The sequence below is a fragment of the Bos taurus genome, chromosome 18 (genome assembly GCF_002263795.3).
Source record: "Bos taurus isolate L1 Dominette 01449 registration number 42190680 breed Hereford chromosome 18, ARS-UCD2.0, whole genome shotgun sequence".
NCBI classification, from domain to species: domain Eukaryota; kingdom Metazoa; phylum Chordata; class Mammalia; order Artiodactyla; family Bovidae; genus Bos; species Bos taurus.
The window spans coordinates 29736792-29757521 of NC_037345.1; the positions used below are offsets into that span (position 1 = coordinate 29736792).

The following is a 20730-nucleotide window of genomic DNA, read 5'->3' on the forward strand; positions in this document are numbered from 1 at the left end:
AACAGTGATTTTGGAGCCCCCAAATATAAAGTCTCTCACTGTTTCCATTGTTTCCCCCTCTATTTGCCATGAAGTGACAGGACCGATGCCATGATCTTAGTTTTTTTAATGTTGAGTTTTAAGCCAGCTTTTTCACTCTCCTCTTTCACCTTCATCAAGAGGCTCTTTAGATCCTCTTCACTTTCTGCCATAAGGGTGGTGTCATTTACATATGTGAGGTTATTGATATTTTCCCCAAAAATCTTGATTATAGCTCGTGCTTCATCCAGCCAAGCATTTCACATGAACATACACATGTAAGGGGTGAATTTAAGTTAACTATAATGGAAATAATATATGCAGATAAAAAATGCCAAAATGCTAAAGAAATTGCTATGTAGAAAACATGTCTGGCCAAGCCAAATGAGATCCTGTAAATCCTATAAAACTCTTATTTTTCTTAAATAATCTAGTATCATAAATAACATTTCTAGGCTATTCTCTTTTATTGAAAGGTTACAAGCAACATGAAGGCTGACTGCATTACTTAAAGACTCCAAAGGTAGTTCCCACCTTCGAGGTCAAATGCAAAATCTTCATAAGATAGTTTCCCATTTGAAGGCCAAATCCAAAATCTTCATTTTTCATTAATATGTGGTCTGTTCCAGGGAAATGAAACTTATTTAACATGCATTCAGCAGGACAGCAGGGCTGTGACTGTTCTTTCTCTCTTTATCGTTTCATAAAAATGATTAAATATTGCTGGCACTTTAATTTATTAATCGATGAGATTGAATTTCCAAGGGTTTAATAAGGTATGGTTTAGGGAAAAAAAAAAAAGATTCTATTTACCAAATGAGTTTCACATTAAATCATGGTCCCCAAGAATTAACTATGAATAGATGGCATTGTTTTTTTTTAAAAACTGAGCAATATAACACTGTCGTTTGTTTTTCTCTCATTTTACTATGTTTTAAAATGTAATAATAGCTTACAAAATGAAATATAGGAAAATTAAAAAAAGAAAAAGATAATCCAACCACATGTACTGAAGAAAAAATATTATAGTATATTGGTATATTTCCCTTTATTGATTTGTGGTACAGTTATTAATGGGGCTTCCCTGGTGATTCAGACAGTAAAGAATTCCCCTGCAATGTAAAGAGATCCAAGTTCAATCCCTGGGTTGGGAAGATCTCCTAGAGAAGGGAATGGCAATCCACTCCAGTATTCTTGCCTGGAGAATTCCATGGGCAGAAGAGCCTGGTGGACTATAGTCCAGGGGGTCGCAAAGAGTCAGACATGACTCAGTGACTAACATACTTATTAATATGAATTAATGTCAGGAATTTTGTTTTTAATAGGTTCAGTTCAGTTCAGTTCAGTCACTCAGTCGTGTCCGACTCTGCGACCCCATGAATTGCAGCACACCAGGCTTCCCTGTCCATCACCAACTCCCGGAGTTCACCCAAACTCTTGTCCATCAAGTCAGTGATGTCATCCAGCCATCTCATCCTCTGTCGTCCCCTTTCCTCCTACCCCCAATCCCTCCCAGCATCAGAGTCTTTTCCAATGAGTCAACTCTTCGCATGAGGTGGCCAAAGTACTGGAGCTTCAGCTTTAGCATCAGTCCTTCCAAGGAGCACCCAGGACTGATCTCCTTCAGAATGGACTGGTTGGATCTCCTTGCAGTCCAAGGGACTCTCAAGAGTCTTCTCCAACACCACAGTTCAAAAGCATCAATTCTTTGGTGCTCAGCTTTCTTCACAGTCCAAATTTCACATCCATACATGACCACTGGAAAAACCATAGCCTTGACTAGATGGACCTTTGTTGGCAAAGTAATGTCTCTGCTTTTGAATATGCTATCTAGGTTACATGATTATTATTACTCATTAAATAGAATCATAGATTTGTGATTTTTATAATCATGCTGTTTTCAATTAGGCAAGTTTTTATATCAGAAACAATGGGTGGTGATTATAGATACAATTAGGATTCTCCTTACAATAGGTTTTAAGATCCAAAGTATTGACTTTGTATGAAAACTATTAAATATGGTTGATCAGACTGAGAGGTACACAGAAATTGACTTTTTTGCTAATGTTTGATTATATTATTTTATGTACCCATAATAATAATAGCTATGTATCAGATATTATTAATTAATATTATAATTATTTTAATTTAATATAATGATTAATATCTTATTATTATATATGTATTAGATATATATTAGATATCCTGCTCTATTAGATACAGGTACTCTATTCATATCACACATATATTTTAAATTATATTCTCTACACATTTTACATCTTGCTTCTGATATTTACTCAGTTGCAATTATGTTCCCATGTCCTACATTTTAACCATTTTGGGGTGATTCATACTACTCTGCTGTGTAAATACACAAGGAAAGCCTTCCCAATTGTGCAGCCTCTACATCTGCCAATTCTTCTCTCTGAGCTTTGGCCCTACATTAGTGGTAGGTATCCGTTCTCTGTTTGCTTTCTTTTTTTTTTTCCACATTGACTGCCTCGATGCCATTTATTCATAAAATAGGGTTACTTAATCTGGCTTTTTCAGCCATAAACATAGACTTACTAGTATTTTGCTTCAAGTGGGAAAAGTATGTGTCTCAATGAGGAAACTCTTAAAAGAGGACCAATAAAATGTATAAGACTCTTCTTCTAAGAAGTCTGCATGAATTTATTTTTCAAGACATCTACAGAGACAAGCAGATTGTACACACTCTTACCTGGCCCCTTGGTAAGGAACACAGATACAATTTGCTGGGCCCAAGAGAGGCTGTGTGACTTTTCCCTCCAGCTACTTTTATAGCAGAAGTGGAAAAAAAAGAAAAGAAAACATAGTGAAAGTCTAGGGGCTACCAAGAGAAAGAATTAGGAGATGACTTGGGATTTTACTCATGTAGAAAGTCAGCTAATAGACTGTGCACATATGTGTATGCATGTATATGTGTGTGCATGTGTGTGTGTTGAGGGTTTCTGCTAACACACATGACTAATACTACTCCAGTTTTTTATATCAGCACCAAAAGATTTCCAACAGCCCTGGGATGCCTGTCATTTGTAAGTCGGGACATTGGGCAAAAGACAGACAACCCTTGTTGTTTGGCCAGATTGAGATGTGCAATGCTGACTGCATTCCTGCCAAATTACTGGTGCACAAGGTTCTATCTGAGTAGGCGGGAGCCTCACAAAACTGACAGTGAATTGTTCTCGCAAGGCCGAAGATACAATGTGGCTGCGGCTGCGCAACCCAGTGCTCTTAACATGCAAACAGCCAGCAAAAATAATGGCATGTCAAGTGCAATTTTCTCACCAGCTGCTGACACGGTAAACTGTAATACAGTGTAATTATTTGGCATCCCATGACCTTCATACTAAGCACCACCCAAACGATTTCCAAGTTATGGTGAAGAGGGAAGGTTAGAAGGTCAATTTTAAAGCAGAAAATGAGTCAGTGCCTTGGAGGGAGAGAATTATAAATAGACGTGGCATCACCAATGGGAGTTCTCTCCAAATAAGGAGTTGCTCAGAAATCCAGGTAGGAGGGGAAAAGAGAGGAAAGAGAGCTGAGGAGTTTATGTAAGAAAGAAGATTTAGGAGAGATCTCTGACCACCTGGAAAGCAAACCGTATTTTTTTCCCCCAAAATAAAGCAGTCTGAGGAACAGTGGATCACAGAACAAGAGCTCAAGGAACTTGGGCCAAAAATCAATAGATGTTGCACACATTTTTTATATTGCTTTCTTTTCCTGTTCCATTGGGGATTTGTAACTTAAATATAATTCCATAATCCACTATACAAATTACAAGTGAGGAAACTGAACCTGAGAAGTGTTGCATGGCTTTCTCTTCCAGCTCCTTTAGAGCAGATGGGGAAAAAGACAGAAGCCAGATCTCCAAGAGATTCTTGCTCATCTTTCTACCTAATTCCAAAGCTCTCAACACAAGCTCTCTGTCTTCCAGTTACCCAGACCCAGTCTCAGCTCCTTAAATGGCCTTGTGCATATACTATGTCTTCTGGGTCAATGTTGTCTTCTTCAGCTCTGCACCCTGGTTCACCTGGTTATGGGAACCTTTAGGGAAGCTTCCATCATCCCACCAAACAAAATAGCTTCCTCTGTATGGGCTTCCACACCAGAGTACTAACCTCAGTTTTAACCTGACATATGTTTTTGTGATTGTTTTCTAAACATCTGTCTCCCCATAGTAGCCCATTCTGATAGAGGACATGGATCTATGTTTGCTCAGGGTTAAGAATCCATAGACAAGAACACTTAGGAGATAGTAGCTGCTTGATAAATATTTGTGGAATGATCTGATCAATCACCCTCCTGACTCACAGGCAAGAGCTTTCAGGATGGCATCAAGCAGCCCAGCTTAAAGAATCCATGCACATTTCATCCCAAGGATGATATTTTTGTCTCAGTTATAAGACTTACGAAAAACTACCATGGGTTTTCCATCTTTCTTTTCTAAGACCAGAGCAAATAAGAATACAGGGTGAAGGGTGTACCACATTATTCTCTTCCAGAACTGGCAGAGAAAGTCAACACAGGAGGTTCTGGGCAGTATAGAAGTCAAAGTATTTATGTTTATACCAACAGGCTCTGAACTACCTTGCTCCACAGAGAGCTGGAGGCAGGAGTGGAGTCTGTTATTTGCTTTTCAGATATTCAGAAAGATTTTGGGTCTAGTTTGTGACATAAGTTTCTAGATGAATTGGAAGATAATGGAATTTCCAGGCTGCACTGCTTCATGCTACGGCTAAGGGGACAACCTCCAAAGAGAATAATCTGCAGTCTTCATAAAAAGACTTGTTTTAACAAATTTGTTGTTGTTGTTTTTTAGTTGCTAAGTTATTTCCAACCCTTTGCGACCTGACGAAGTGCACCCCGCCAGGCATGCATGGGATTTCCCAGACAAGAACACTGGAGTGGGTGGCCATTTCCTACTCTAGGGGATCTTCCTAACCCAGGGATCGAACCCATGGGTGGTAGGTGGATTCTTTACCACCAAGCCACCAAGGATTCTTATCACTATTACTATTTCAAAGAAAGACTTAAAATCAATGTCTAGAAACAATGTTTAAACTACCTAGCAAGTCCCTAAAATCCCAACAGGAGTGGATAACATGAAAGCAATGTATTGTCTCCTAATTGAAAAATACTATTGATATAAAAGCTGATCTATCTTATTTTATAAATTCCTCCATTTTTAGGTGAATTACTCATTCACTTATTCATGCAAAATATTTACGAGCCCTCCCCATATGCAGGCAGAGTTCCAGGATCTGGGGATATTTAGTAAAGAACAAAGAAGACAAAATCCCTTTCTTTGTAGAACTTACATTCTAGTAGGTGACAAATCAGAAGCAAGATAAAGTATGGTGATGTGAGATAGTGGTCTTCAGGAAGGAATAAAAATAAAGCATAGTCAAAGGGTTTGAAATATCAGAGATGGAACAGTTCTATTTTAGACAGAATGGGGCAGAGAGGGCTCTGTAAGAATACAAAATTCAACTTCTTTTTAATTCAATGGAACATATGCGGGCTTATGCTGCTTGTGATGAAGGGGACACTCAGTCATCCCACCCTATTCCCACGACGTTGCATAAACCTTTCCACCCGGGAGCGGCTCCTAACTTCCTACTCCAGCCCACGCCACTAAGCTAAATGACAGTTACCCTTCAAGACACATGGAAATATCAACCATCACCTTCATCCTAAGCAACCTGGGCTCATTGAAAGGGCCCCTCATTAGGCTCCCAGAGTCCTGTGCTCACCTAGTGATGTAGTTGTAGTTTCTTTGTCCTTCACTCCAACTACACACACACACACACACACACACACACACACACACGAACACATTTAAGAATACAATCATGCCTACAATATGTACAGGCACTATGCATGCCTTATTTTAGTCATTCTTATCTACTTGTATTTACCTTATCTGGCTAGCCCTTGAGGAGCTTGGTTACTTTCCTAGGCTAAATATCCAGAAAGTGGCAAAGCCAATACTCAAACCTCTGCAGAGTCCAGCTCTAAGACTTAGTTTTTTCTCTGCATCCAGCTGCCTACCAATAGAATATAAACAGAAATGAAGGATGTGAGGGTGTATGTGAAACTCTGAAGAGCCAATCACTCAAACACTGACTCTGCCCTTGAGCTTGAACTCAGTCTGCCAAGCCCGAGGCTCCCACTATGGTGACTCGCAGGAGGGCCTTTTAAAGAGCAGGTATGCTCCTAAGTAACTACTGCTTCTCAGCCAGTTCCTGGGGAGAAGCTCAACAATGAAGCAGTTCAGAGTCAGATGTGGAAGAGCATTTAGACAGACGTGGAAGAGCGTTCACAGAGATAAAACGGTATAAAGCGCCGGTGGGCACCCCGATACGGATCATCCCCACACTCAGCTTGCCTCATCACCTGCAGCAGTCACCTGAAATGCATTTTTAGACTCTGCTACAACCTAAGTCCCTCAAAGGCTAAGCCATAATAACTCAGGAGCAATTTTCTTTAAGGGGAAATATACATGACTGGAAATGTTTGCAGGAAAAGTTCTTCAGAAAAGAGGATTAACTCAGACTGAACAGTCGTTTAGGAACTGGCCGTGTCCAGGATTACAGAGAGAGGAGTACATCAAGGATCAGAATCATCTTGGCCATTTCAAAATCTGAGGGTTCGGGACTTCCCTGGCAGTCCAGTGGTTGAGACTTTGTGCCTCTGATGCAGAGGGTGCAGGTTTGATCCCTGGTCAGGGAACTAAGATCCCACATGCTGTGCAACACCGCCAGAAAAAAAAAAATCCTAGGATTTACTAGCAACATTTCTGTCCTTGAAAGAAGCATGAATTTCTCAAGTACTGCTGCTGCTGCTGCTAAGTCGCTTCAGTTGTATCTGACTCTGTGAGACCCCATAGATGGCAGCCCACCAGGCTCCTCTCTCCCTGGGATTCTCCAGGCAAGAACACTGGAGTGGGTTGCCATTTCCTTCTCCAATGCATGCATACATGCTAAGTCATCTCAGTTATGTCCGACTCTGTGTGACCCTATGAACAGCAGCCCACCAGGTTCCTCTGTCCACGGGATTCTCCAGACAAGAATACTGGAGTGGGTTGCCATTTCCTTCTCCTCTCATGTACTATTATGTCACAAAAGGATAGTAAACACTGCATTGTTTGCCTCTCTCTATGGCTACATTTAAACAACGGAGGTAAAATTAGTCATTAGATCCTGACTCCAAAACAAATCCCAATTTAATTACTTTTTATATTCAGGTAAAAATGGAAAGTTCTTCTGGGGATAGCAAGTTTGTTTGTTTATATTACGCAAGACAGCAACAGTGTGATAGACCTCCATAGAGTTAACTAACAGAAAACAGGCAGAAAATATCCATCAATTATGTATGTGTGCATGTATTGTATATCCAGAATTTCATATGGCATGAAAATGCCTTGTCAGAGGGCTGGATAAGAAGTCTGAATATCCAGAAAGTAAGAATTTAAGAACTCTGCATTCTATACTCAATAATTCTTAAGTGCAAATTATGGTTTAAAAACATGGTAACTAGTCACTAAAATGTAATCGGATCCAGTGGATAAAATTACGGCCTTGGGAATCCTCAACTTGGTTCAGATTCAGATCATTTACTAGTGCTACAATCTTGGTTTGCTTTATTAATCCAAGTCTCAATTTCTGCACTCACCAAAATAAAAGAGAGAGAGAGAGAGACAGATAATGTGGTCAAGAAGCCCCTGTGCAAAACCCACTGGGCCAGATGTTTTGCAAATGAGAACTTTTCACATTTAGAAACGTTTTAAGGTAGATAAACTGTATAGTAAGTAAAACCTTCAGCAGAGTCTGGGGCAGTAGCCTCTAATCAAACACATTAACATTTCTGCAGGGAAATATATGAAGTCACAGTAATGGGATGTGTTACGACTATAAATAGCCTCCAGTCAGTTCTGCTACCTGAGTGTGCATCAGGCATACAAAAAAATCATTTTTGTATTTTGACAAAGAAAGGAGCGTAGATGTGTTTTATTCATATATTGTTTGTATATGTGTATATATGCACACATAAACACATATATGTATACATGGTCGGGGGAGGGAGCTACTGTTAGAATCAATCAGGACTGTGCCCACAGAGTGCTTTAATAATAGTGCTCAATACAAAACAATATTGACCAGAATGCAAATTCCTTGAAGGCAGGGGTCGTTGGTTTGTTCATCAACAGGCCCCTATCCACCTAAAAATGTGTTTGCCTCAATAATAGGTGCTCTCCGAATGACTCCTGACACCACCTCCTCTGGATTCCCCTTGCCCAAGTGAAACTACATGAAGTGAAAAAGCATAATCCTTGGGGAGGCTCAACCTGCTTTGCAAGACAATGAGGTGCGAGCACAAATGGGATCAGAAGTTTCCAGTGAGACACCAAGTCCTGAAGCTCAATATTTAATTCTTTTTTTCTTTTTTAATCACTGCATTTGGGAAACGCACAGTATTGGCATGATTCACTTCTGAATCTGACTTATCAGGAAAATCAGTGCTTGGCAGGCTCATAATTGGAATTCTACCTACAATGATGGTATGTGCCCAAATTAACAGAAGTGTATGAATAATTCTGAGGAAAAAAACATGTATAGTCTTCAACAACCCACAGTGAGACTGTGTAAATCAGGCAGTGCCTATCGTCAGAACAAGGAACACCTGTCTAACTTGCCAACAGCAAAACAAATGTAAACCCAGTCTAACACATACATGCACACGCACGCGTGCAAACACACACACATCACCAAACCAAAACTTTGATTCTATCCATTTGATTCCACCTGCCAACGAATAAATCAATATCCTGTTGCAAAATCACTGAATGACCATAAGTACAAAGCACTGCTAAGCACCCACTCCAAGAATCGACCTTTCTCTATCCTAGGTTAATAACTGAAACAACAAATGAATAACAACAAAAAAGGAGAAAAGTCTACCTGCAATTGGAGATACACAGCCTCAGAATAAAATGGGACAAAATAACATCTTAGGAATCCAGGTGGTAGAAATTCAAACTGAGCAAAAATGCATACATCTTCCAAGTCCTGTAAGCTACAGAAGAGGTTTGGCATGCAGACTTTTTATACGAAGTGAGAATGAGAATGCTTATTTGTGTATGCATTACACAAGTGTTATTATAGCTATGATATAATAGATGGGGAGGGCGGGAGAGGTGGGGAGGATGAGCTTTCCAGAGAAAAGCAATTTGTCTACATTTAAATCTGTTACTGTGGGATTATTCATATTCCTAAAGAAACCAAGAGGTAAATGAACTAACCATCTGGCCAAAAGTACTTACAGCTAAGTGCAGCAACAACTGTGACAAGCCTAATGTTAAAGATCTAGAGACCAGTAGGATCCCAAAATTGGGATCTTAAAAACGAAGCTTACCCGGCCAACAAGGATCGGTTCAGGTCCAGAAAACTCTTCCAGGACAAACATTTGATTCCAAACCCAGCCTCTTTTGGAACGATTCAAAATCCGCTGTTCTTCACTCAGCCTGTTTAGTTCCAATGGGGATCCACTCATTAGAACCGGAGACTGATTCATCGGAGCCGAGTAAATACAAGGGGGAAGAGTAATCCATAATATTATTAATGGAGTCCAGAGATCCAAGAGCATTTCCGCTAGCCGTTCTGGCATGGTCCCACCAGTTAAGCAAATCACCACGAAAATGAGACAATTACTTTTTTTGCCTCCGGTCTGCAGCCATCCAATTCATCATGCGGTGCTGAGCATTTACTTACAGCCCTGCCACCTGTTTACAGCACAGGAAACAGACATCATCTACGCAGTTTTTCTAAGACCACGATCCATGGGCTGTCCTTCTCATTGAAATTTCCTGCAAAAACAAGGAGGGAGAAAAATAATGATCCACTGCCAACAGGTTTTAAAACAAAATCACTGCTTTTCAAAAGCATGTGAATGAACATTTCCCACAGCCTTGAATTAAGAAAGTGGATCCATATAGATTGAGAATAAGTAGGCTCACAGGTCTTTTTATTCTTTAAGCTTTCAGATATATTCATATTAATTTTTGTTGGCTTCCCAGGTGGCGCAGTGGTGAAGAATCTGCCTGCCAGTGCAGGAGACACAAGAGACATGGGTTAGATATCTGGGGGGTGGGGGGAGGGGTGGGGGTGACCGCGGTCAGGAAATCCCCTGGGAGAGGAAATGGCAACCCACTCCAGTATCCTTACCTGGTTACTACCCTGGACAGAGGAGCCTGGTGGGCTACAGTCCATGGGGTAGCAAAGAGACACAACTGAGCACGCATGCATGTAAGACTGGACAGGACTTAGCAACTGAGCACCGCAGCGCAACACAATGTTAATTTCTGTTATCTGCTATTTATCAAAAACTGCTTCAAGTCCCTGAAATTTGCTTCTCCCTCCTTGTTTTTTTTTTCCTCCTTTCTCCCTTCCTTCTTCTTTCATGCTCCCTCCCTTTTCTCTCTCCATCACTTTCACTCTCTTTTTTTGCAGTCTTTGCTTGTAACGCAAGTGTGGGTGTTGCCAGTGTGGCCCTCCTGCATTCTTGTAGAGACTGCAAGTCTTTCTTCCTTCCTTCATGTCTTCCTGCTTTTCTTCCTTCTCTTTTCCGTCTCCTTCCCCACCCTCCAGTTTAAAGAGAAGTTCTAGTTCTCTTTGGGCTGTGCTATGTGAAGAAACTAGCTTCAATGGTTAATTAAAAAAAAAAAAAAATCTACAAATGAGAACAGGAAGGGAAATAGCCCCAGTTGTTACCGTCTTAGCTGCCACAGCCCATCAGAAGGGATTGTCCAGCTCAGCCTGCAGAATACAATTCTCTGCCAGGATGCTAATAATGAGTGAATAAAATTAGAATGCTCCCAGAGAGAAATTCTGTAACGTCCAGCATGTATGTTATAATCAGGACAGTGTCAAGGCTCCCATTCCAAATGTACAGTTGAACAGGAGATTTAAATTATGAAAAGCTCCTGTGGGAATGAAATATGGTAAAAATACAATTTTCAATTGAGGAGATTTCAGAAAGGGATGCGCAAAAAAAATCCCCATTACCTGAGGTGTCAAATACATTTTTTTGCTTACCTTTGGTGTGGCAAAACGTGTTTCTTCCCTCTCAAAAAAATTATTTTTAAAGAAATAATGTTCCCCACACATCCCAGAGAGAAGTCTAGCTGAATTAGATGAAATGGGAAAATAATTCCTCGGAACACCATGGGGAATAGTTTGGCTCAGGGAATTCATAATGGGGTAGGGAAACTTTCCCCTGTGTGTCCCTGGTTCCATTCTGGCTCAGAATGGGAAAGCAAGAAAGTCCTTAACATTGGCTTAGCTAGTGAGTGGTCTTAGCAAAGCCAGATGTAAGGGGCAGATTCAGATCCTGCTGCAAAGACAGGCAGGATCTTATCTAACAAGGTGGTGAATAGAATCGCCCTGCTTGTCACTTTTCTCCTGGGCTCAGCTCCACCACTGGGACTCTCTTTGTACCTCAAAAGAGGCTCCACCCTGATAGGGGCACAGGAGAACCCCTGCAAACAACAGTTGCAATGTAAACTGAAGGCAAGAAAAACTTTCAACAGGAAATAATTCAGAGCAAAGAGAGTCCAGAACAAGGCCCCAGCTTTCCCTAAAACTGCAGCACCAGCAGGGAGATCAGCCTTCCTGTATAGCAGATTTCCATGAAGACCTTGTCTCATCCCATCTCAGAACAGACCTTTCGAATTTAAAACAAAAGTTGAAAGATCTTGATAAAAAAAAATCCCTTCAATACCAACAGTTTTCTAAATGGTCATTCCACTTAAACAGCATTTAAACTTAAAATACTTAGCGTGAACAGCACACCCATCACGTGCCATGCAATCTCCTAAACATGGGGCAGGAACAGTGATGCAGGATTAGTGTGTTACTCCCCAGACTGTCTGTTTTACAGGCAGAAAATCCTGGGCTCGAATCCCAGCTCACCCGACTTGCTGTCTCTGTAATAATGGGAAGAACTACTTAAGTTCTCTGAGCTTCTGTTTTCTCTTCTGCAAAATGGCAATAAGAAGAATTCCTAATTTCCAAGCAGTAGGGTGATTCAGAAACAAGACTCAGATGAAGCACCCAGAACCTGGGAAGCACTTACTAAGCTGTGATGCTTGTTCTCCTGAGCCAGACTGAGGAAGTGGTCCTGACACCATCTCTGCCCTTGAAAAGCTTCAGTTAAAAAAAAGTCAAAGGAGCAAAGAGTTAATAAGCTGTGTGACCTCTGCAGGAAAGGTAAAGGTATGAGAGTTACAAAGGCAGTCAAGAATCCTCCCTAAGGTGGGATGTGGGTGGACGAGGGTGATGCTGGTGAGAGAAGGGCTGGACCATATTGGATGGAAGGGAATACTCATTTTAATCATGGAGGCTCAGCCTAAACACTTCTCAGGGGCAAGAAGACTTCTCTCCGAACATACCCTGCTTCATGCTGGGCCATACCTGAATGCTCGAGAGCCATGTAGACCATCCTCTGATGGCCTGAGTGCTATAGAGGGAGAACCATGAGATGGTTGTGTTTCCTCTAGCTCCAGCCAGCCTGGGGTTTGAATTCCAGCCAGAGAGACACCATTACCAGCTGCATAACTAGGGGTCAATTAAAAAAAAAACAAACTAGAATGCTATTTACCTAGCTGGTTTATTTTGAAGATTACAAGTGATAATTTTGGTAAAGTGATTAAGAATGCACAGTTATTTTTAAATTGTGCCAAATACTCTGCAAGTATTCTCTGGCATCTGCTCTGTTGTTAATGATTCTGGGATTAAAGCAGTTTAATCCCAATTTAAAGTCCTAATAGACACTTCCCTGATGGAAGCCACCAAGCAGATAGATTGCCACCAACCCACTCGGGATGGAATGTGACACAATTCCTCCCTGAACTCGTCAGAATCAGTAAAAAGTAAATAATAGGCCCTGAAACTGCTTTATACAATGGCATAGCTTCACTAGTTAGAATAAAGGGATTAATCAATCAAGAACATATGCATAGCCCCAAATAGTATCCATGAACACAAGATCTTGCAGTCAGATAAAACTTACTGTGCCTTTTAAGTTTTGTTACAAGGCACAGTACTTATAAGCCACAGTAAGTCTTATTCAAAACTGAGGTGCAGAGTAATGACATGACTTGCCCAAAGAACACCTCTAGTAAAGAGAAAACAGCTGTTTGAATCTAGGGAATCTAACTTTAGAATTCTTTCTTACCACAGTCCCTCCTCTTGTTATCTAAATATTTGATGAGCTTATACTGTGGGTCAGGCACGGAGGCAAGAGAAGCAAACATATCAGAATTCTTATCTTCAGGAAGCCAAGAGCCAAGGTAAAGACTAAGAAATGAATACTTGGAATATCCTATTAAGTCTGAGAAACGTTAGGGTAGTACAGAGTGATGGGTATGCCACTCGTCTTCACTGCCTTAAAGAAGGCTTCCTGGGGGAAGCATCATCTAACCCTCGAAAAGGAATAACCCAGAGGGGAGGGTAAGTACAAAGGGTCGTTTAAGTCAATCAATGAACAAGAATGAAACCATTCACTAAGACAGGATTTGTGAATGAATTAGTACCGAGGGTAGTTTTCAAATTATTTCTTGTCATATTATCTAATCCATGGCCATGGTATCCTCTTGCCACCCACCACGTCATTCTAATTATGGTCTCTAGACTACATGTCAAATTGACGTCCTCTTCTCTGCCAAAGCTTTGTGAAGAGAAGAGTGTGTTCAATTTAGAAAGCTCTAAGGCATAAAAATAAGTGCCATTCCACAATGATGGTATGCTCAGTCATGGCCAACTCTTGTGACCCTATGGACTGCAGCCCACCAGCCTCCTCTTTCCATAGGATTTTCCAGGGAAGAATACTAGAGTGGGTTGCCATTTCCTCCTCCAAGGAATCTTCCCAACCCAGGGATCAAACCTGCATCTCCTGAGTCTCTTGCACTGGCAGACAGGTTCTCTACCACTGAGCCACCTGGTGAGAGTATGGGAGACAGCAACTGGAAGCACAGTGAGATTGGTACTTTATATAATGTTTAATTTTCATTTAACTAAATATAGTCAGAGCCTGAGGTTGTGTCCCTCTTTGTCGAAAAGGAAGACAAGCAACAGTTAGAGGCAAGGGTGTGCAGTTAAATATTTACCAAGTGGCTATCTGAAAGAAAAAAAATCCCTGATTTTTTTATTTCCATGATATAAATACTTCCACCGTGACCAATTGCAAGTTTTCAATGTGATCACTAACCAGGTATGGCAATCGGCGAAAGTTTCTAAACCAGAAACAGCTCTGGTTTAGTCAAGTAAGAGATTCCTCCAGCATACCCCTAGGTGATGCTTCTCAAACTTTAATATGCATACAAATCCTGGAAGTTTTTCTAAAATGCAGATTCTGATCCAGTAAGTCTAGAGTGGGGCTTGCAACTCTGCATTTGTAATAACCTCATCTGTGAGGCAGGTGCTGTAGCTGGAGAAGCCTAGAGTTCGCAGGAATAAAACCACCTAACTCAGACCTCCTTCTTATGAAGGCTTGAAAGATTCAGTGGTGTGGTACAAAAGTTACTTCCTCCTCAGTGTCATTAAATGGCATGCCCATAAAATACTTCCTACCTGGGAATAGACATATATCAGACTTTGGGAAAACCAGCCATAGAATGTATGAATAAATGAGATTTTGCATGATGTCATAACTTTTATACTTAACCCACTCCATATGGGACACTGGAAAAACTGCTCCAATAAGCAGTGTGTTCCCACGCATGCTATTAGGGGGTGTTGAGACTTGACTTTCACTTCGGTGAAGTCTATTACTAGGAGAGAAATGGGATTCTCCTGTGATAATCAGAACTGTACTGTTTATATTCGGGGCTCTGCCATGGGCAGAGCTAATGTTGTCCTCTTAGATGATCAGAGAACAGCTTTATAGGAATTCTTGAGATGCAACCAAATGTCCTGTCACTGTTATCAGAATTAATAAACATTGTAATAGTAGCTGCATACACAAACTGCTTAACTCTACGCAAGGAAGAAGAAATTGAGTGAGGTTGTAAAGCTTGGGTAAAAAAAAAATCAATGTATTTTTAGATTTTCTAACCATAGTATGTATGTCTGGCCAAGCAATCCACTTTATTATAATGCTGCTGCATTGATTTACACCCCGAGAGTGAGATGAAGAGATTTTACAGTCCCTCTGGAATTCTTACAAAGAAGTAACTAGAATTCCCCCATTAAGAAGATGTTTTGTCTTAGGTAAGATACTTACAATCCTGCTTTTCGTTCACACTTACATTTTAGAGATAGCTTTAATTACAGCCTGGTCTGACCCCACTGAGTTCAACTTTTTTTTTTTTTTTTTTTTTTGAGGTTAAAAAAAAAAACTTTCAGATAAGTCATTATGCAAAAATATTACTGCACCATTGACTTGGTAAACAACAAAGATTGCAGTTTCCAACGATAAGCCACACTCTGAAGCCTAAAATAAAAACGGGCTTTTACCGACACTTCAGAATTCAATCCTGCAGATTATTGTGGTTGACAGGAAATTATGCTTTTATTATCCACTGGGCTTAGTGGCCACAATATTTCATGGAAGCAAAAATGACACACAAGACCAGAGAGTTTCTATTAAAAATGTTTCTGACCTTGAATTTAGAGCCATTAGCAGGCTGCTTCAAAACAGGTAAATGCACATTGAATTCAAAGTGGTGTTTCAGCAACACAGGGTACGCGATTCAGCCCGCGGCCCAGTGCGATTCATGCCAAGCCCTGGAGAACTAGAGACAAACAATACTTGTGTGTGTCCAGATATAAATAATGCAGGAGAATTACCTTTCTTAAAGCCTTCAGAATGCCCTGACCAAATTCCCTCGGCAGAAGAGAATTTAATTTTTTTTTTTCATTTACACACACACACACACACACACACACACACACAGAGGATTATCTCTCCTCTCAACCACAACACTTCTGGACATCTTTCTTTGGCATCAAATCATACATTTATCCAACTGTCTATCCAAAAGCACATTATTTGCTTTGTTTTACCACCCAGAATAATAGCTGTCAAATCTACTCTACTTTTTGCTATTATTGACATGCTATTGTTTTTTTCTACTGGAAGCTTTAGTTTTCTTTAAGTTTGATAATTACTGGTTACCACGGCAAAGACAGATAGCTCCTCTTCCTTTCCCAAGATGGAGTCAGAACTCTGTCCTTCACGTAGAAGCTTTCCTGCTATAGACATCTCAGAACTGGGATAACAAAGACAGGAGGGTCAAGTTTCTTTTTCTAGTGTTTACAGGCTCAGAAATTTATTTAATGAACTTTCTTAGAATTATAAGGTTAGTTAAGATACTGAAGCTGAATCTATCCTGTTGGATCTTCTTCAGGCAGAACTGTCTAGAAACCACCTCAGAACGATGAATCTAAGACCCACACTTTCCTTGCCTATAAGAGTCATGCCAGGAAGTCATTTCTCAAGGGTAATCTAAATCCTTCCTTCTCCATTTAAAAGCCACATCCTTTGCTGTCTTTAAATCAACCTGCTCAAAGTTTAACAGCCAAAGACCTAATGAGGGAAAACAATTTGTGCTGGCCCTCCGCTGGGGGAGGTCATGGAGGAGCTGTGACCGCAGGTTCATCCATGAGCTGGACCCTGGCAATCAAAGGCTCCTTACCCCTCCCTGTCCTTGGAATGCATGTCCTGCCCACTGTGTCTGCATTAGCAGCCACTTCAAAGATGTAGCCTTGAGAGAGTTACGTGTTATTGAGATTATCTGGATGGTAAATGAGACTGAATGCTACAAACATCTCCGTGTAAATGAACTTTAAGATTCCAGCAAGCAGATGCAGAGATCTTGTGGTTGCCCAAATCAAGCCTCATATGTAGTGTCCATTCCCTTGTTTATTAAAACTGCCACCTACCAATCTGGAGTGGCTTGCCTCTTTCTTCCGTCTCTCCTGGAGCTCCAAGTATAAGGGTCGGCTTTGAATTTCACCCCCTACCCCCTCTGCAAACTCCAAGGTTGCAAACCAACATGCCTTTAAATCAGAGTAACCACTAGGAAATCAATCTTACCCTTAACAATCTTGTTAACACAACTGAACTGTGGGGGCACAGATGCTGAGAACCTTGACTCTGGAGTCAGAAGTTCTTTGAATCACAGTCCTATCATTCCTAAGATAAGTGACCTAGGCAAATTTATCTTAATAGTGGCAGATGAGGGAACTGACTTGAAGGATGGTGAAAAAAATTAAATGAGATAAGCTTTGTAAAAACCCTTTTGTCAATGTAACAATGATAGTTACAATTTATTGAATGTTTCACCTGCTTCACAAAGAACCTTGACGAATTTTTTAAAAACTATTTGATGTCAATTTCTTGCTGGATACATCAGTGGGGAAAATTTTGGTGCTCTGTGTAAACAGGTAATAAAATAACTTTTTCCAGCTTCTTTTTTTTTTTAATGTCATAAACCAAGAGGGATATAAGTAAAACAGCATTTCACAAATAGCTTTTCCTATCCACAGTTACTATACACTTAATGTCTTCAAATAATTTTATGAGGCCTCTAAAGGGTGGTATATTTTTAATTATTTAAGTACAGTTCATTTATAACATTGTGTTAATTTCTGCTGTACAGTAAAGTGATTCAGTTTTATATATATATATATATATATATATATATATATATATATGTATGTATATATATATATTCTTTTTCATATTCTTTTCCATTATGGCTTATCATAGGATATTGAGTATATCTCCCTGTGTTATACAGTAGGACTAAAGGGTTATATTTTTAACTTTCCCCCACCCTGGGGTCATCCATGTCTCTCTTTTCCAAAGAAGACATGGCATTGCCCATCATCATTAATCTTAAAAGGGCAAAGGGTAAAGTGCAAAGGACAAAGTACAATTACACATCCACACAACTACTTACTTTCAAATTGTAACCACTCACTGAAACACTCTTCTCTCCTACAAGAAAAATTCCATTGCATGTCATAATCATCTAGTATATTCTCATGGGAATGGTTCAAGTGGGAAGCCCCTATTAATTCAAAGATGAAGACACAGTGACATCTAAACACTTCTCAGAAAGGAGTTGAGAAGATAATCTTAACTAGAGGTTGCATTTAGGTAGTGTCTTCTTCCAAAAAATATTTAGCAAATTCTTGATGTGTTTCAAGAAATTTTAGTATTATTGATGATGGTTAAAAATTAGAAGCTCTCCCTTCCTGCTTAAAGAATGTGGAAATAGCATTGTTGTATGGAAGAAACCAATACAACATTGTAAAGCAATTTTCCTCCAAATGAAAAGTAAATTAAAAAAAGAAATGTGGAAATGGTTAAAATCAGATATAACACATAACCAGGGCTACAGAGTCTACAATACTGAAACTGGAATGCAGCCAAATATCCCAGCCTAATAAGTCAGGATTCTGCCAATTAGATTATACTGTGCAGTAACCACCCTTACTTCCATTCTGTCATGTTTCAAAGACTTCATAGCTTAAAAACCACCCACAAGCACTGTTACCATGAACTCCACATGGACATAGATGATGGGTAGGTAAATGGATAGCAAGCAATCATTTGACAAAAATGATATTTAGATATCACTTTGAATGTATAGTTTCTGAAAATTACATTGCTTATACAGATTCTAAAATAAGTGTATCTCCTTCAGCTGTTATATTGTAGTGAAATTCAAAGATCAAGCCTGTTTCACTACTCCAATAAAAATAGATTTGAATTATTTTTTCATAATTCTGAGCATCCCCATTTTAAAGATGCCAATACTTGGGACACAGAGAAGTTAAATTCCATTTGTCAAGCTGAAACAGCAATGGCTAATAAAGAATGAAATGTGCTCTTGCAAATTTTACATTATATTTTGGAGATAAGGCTCCATAGATAAAAAAGAAAAGCATTCCTTAATGATATTCATATTATTCCCCATCTACTTATTTTATGTTATTTGTGTTACATCAGGAATCAACTAATCATATTTTATGCATGAATTCATTTAGAAAGAAACAATGCATGGAAAATATGGTCCCTACTGCTAATAGAATATGAATATAGTATAATAACATTTTCACTTAATGATATAGAAGAATTAAGAAGATTCCATTTAATATTTCTTTGAAGTGCATTCCATTTGCTTAAAATATCAGTAAGTACATCCATGAGGACTTTCTGATGGAACTTTTTTTTCCTGTGTATATTTGTGAGGGCCAGGTATCCTGCTGATTAAAATCAATATAGAGGAGTCTTCTAACAGACACGGAATTGCAATTCACATGAGGTTGATGTGAACTGTTCAAATATAATATATATTAAAAAATTAAAGAAGAGAGGGAGGGAGCAAAAGAAGGAAAGAAGAATTAGTTTCCTCGTTGGGTTTTTGTTTTGTTTTTTTTTTTTAATAAATTCTCCACAAGAGAAAGGTACAGGTACTGAGTTACACATGTAAGACTTCCATAATTAGAGCATTTTTCCCAATAAAATATAACTTCCTATCACACAGAGTTTAAAAGCATTCTTGATGCAAGTCTAGTCTTAAAAGTATTCTTAATTTTTATAAGTCCATATAATTTTAAAAATGATTTTGAGGGAGAAATAAATGCTTTGTGGAACATGAATAAAAATGACTTCTTAAAAAAGGTAAAATCTGGGTCTAAGAAAAAACTTGGGACAATTTATGAAATTTCTGTAGAGAAAACTGAGGTAGATTGTCACAATATTGGACTTTAGATACACTTGTATCCCTCCCTCCCCTTTACTGAGAATATCCTAGAAAAAAAAAAAAAAGGCACAGGGCTTGTTAATTGTTAATGCATTAAATCAATGTTGACTTAGCACTAATTCCATGCTGTACCCCCAACCAACCCTCATCTTAGCATTTGTAGTTGTTTTTGACAAGCAGAGTAGGGAAGGAAACTGCAGGTTCCAAACACAAGTGTTATTCTTTTATGATGGTGTCCAAAGAGATACAGAAAAATCACTTCTGTGCATTTCCTCCTACTAATAGAACTTTACAAAAAACAAGACTTCTAAAGTGAAGAAGGTGGATGATATTTGTGATAGGGAATAGCACATGACATTTAAAACTCAGGAAATAAAAGCTTGGGACATGAGAGATAAAGGAAACAGCATTGGCCTGGATGCTCTGCCATGAAGAGGCGATGGAGATTTCGTTCACAGCAACGTATGGCAGAAGCAGCTGAATGGCATCCGTTGAACTTATTTCTTTTCTGACCTTTTGAAGTTGCCAGGTTCAACTAATTTTCTCCCCCTGGTTACATCTGGAGGCGGGTTCCAGAGGCAGGAGCCAACAGTGCAGCTGAGATACACTGCACACTCCACATCATCAGCAGCTTTCCATGGGACTCAAAAGAGAGCAGACGAACGGCTCTTTGGTTAATTAAGCCCCACGACATCAGTGGATGGCCTCGGACCATCAAAATATTCTATTCCACAAATATTCATTTATGAGATTCTGTAAAAAAAAAATCCTCCCACACCACAGACAGATGTGTTTGCTTTAAAAGACTAGTCAATATATGAATCTAAGAAGCCTAGAGGGCAAATCAAATCATCTAAAGCAGATGAAAGGGCAAAGGGAATCTCCTACTTGAACCAATAAGTGAGTTAGTTATC

General features: G+C 39.5%; 1 protein-coding gene across 2 annotated transcripts in view; it reads right to left on the reverse strand.

Moving 5' to 3' along the window:
- Positions 1 to 20730, reverse strand: part of CDH8 (cadherin 8) — a 409345-nt gene that overhangs the window by 384150 nt on the left and 4465 nt on the right. For both annotated transcript variants that reach the window (XM_024978266.2, NM_001035339.1), the window contains 1 exon segment: positions 9457 to 9907. In XM_024978266.2, coding sequence (XP_024834034.1) covers positions 9457 to 9708 — 252 coding nt within the window. In that variant the 5' untranslated portion in view covers positions 9709 to 9907.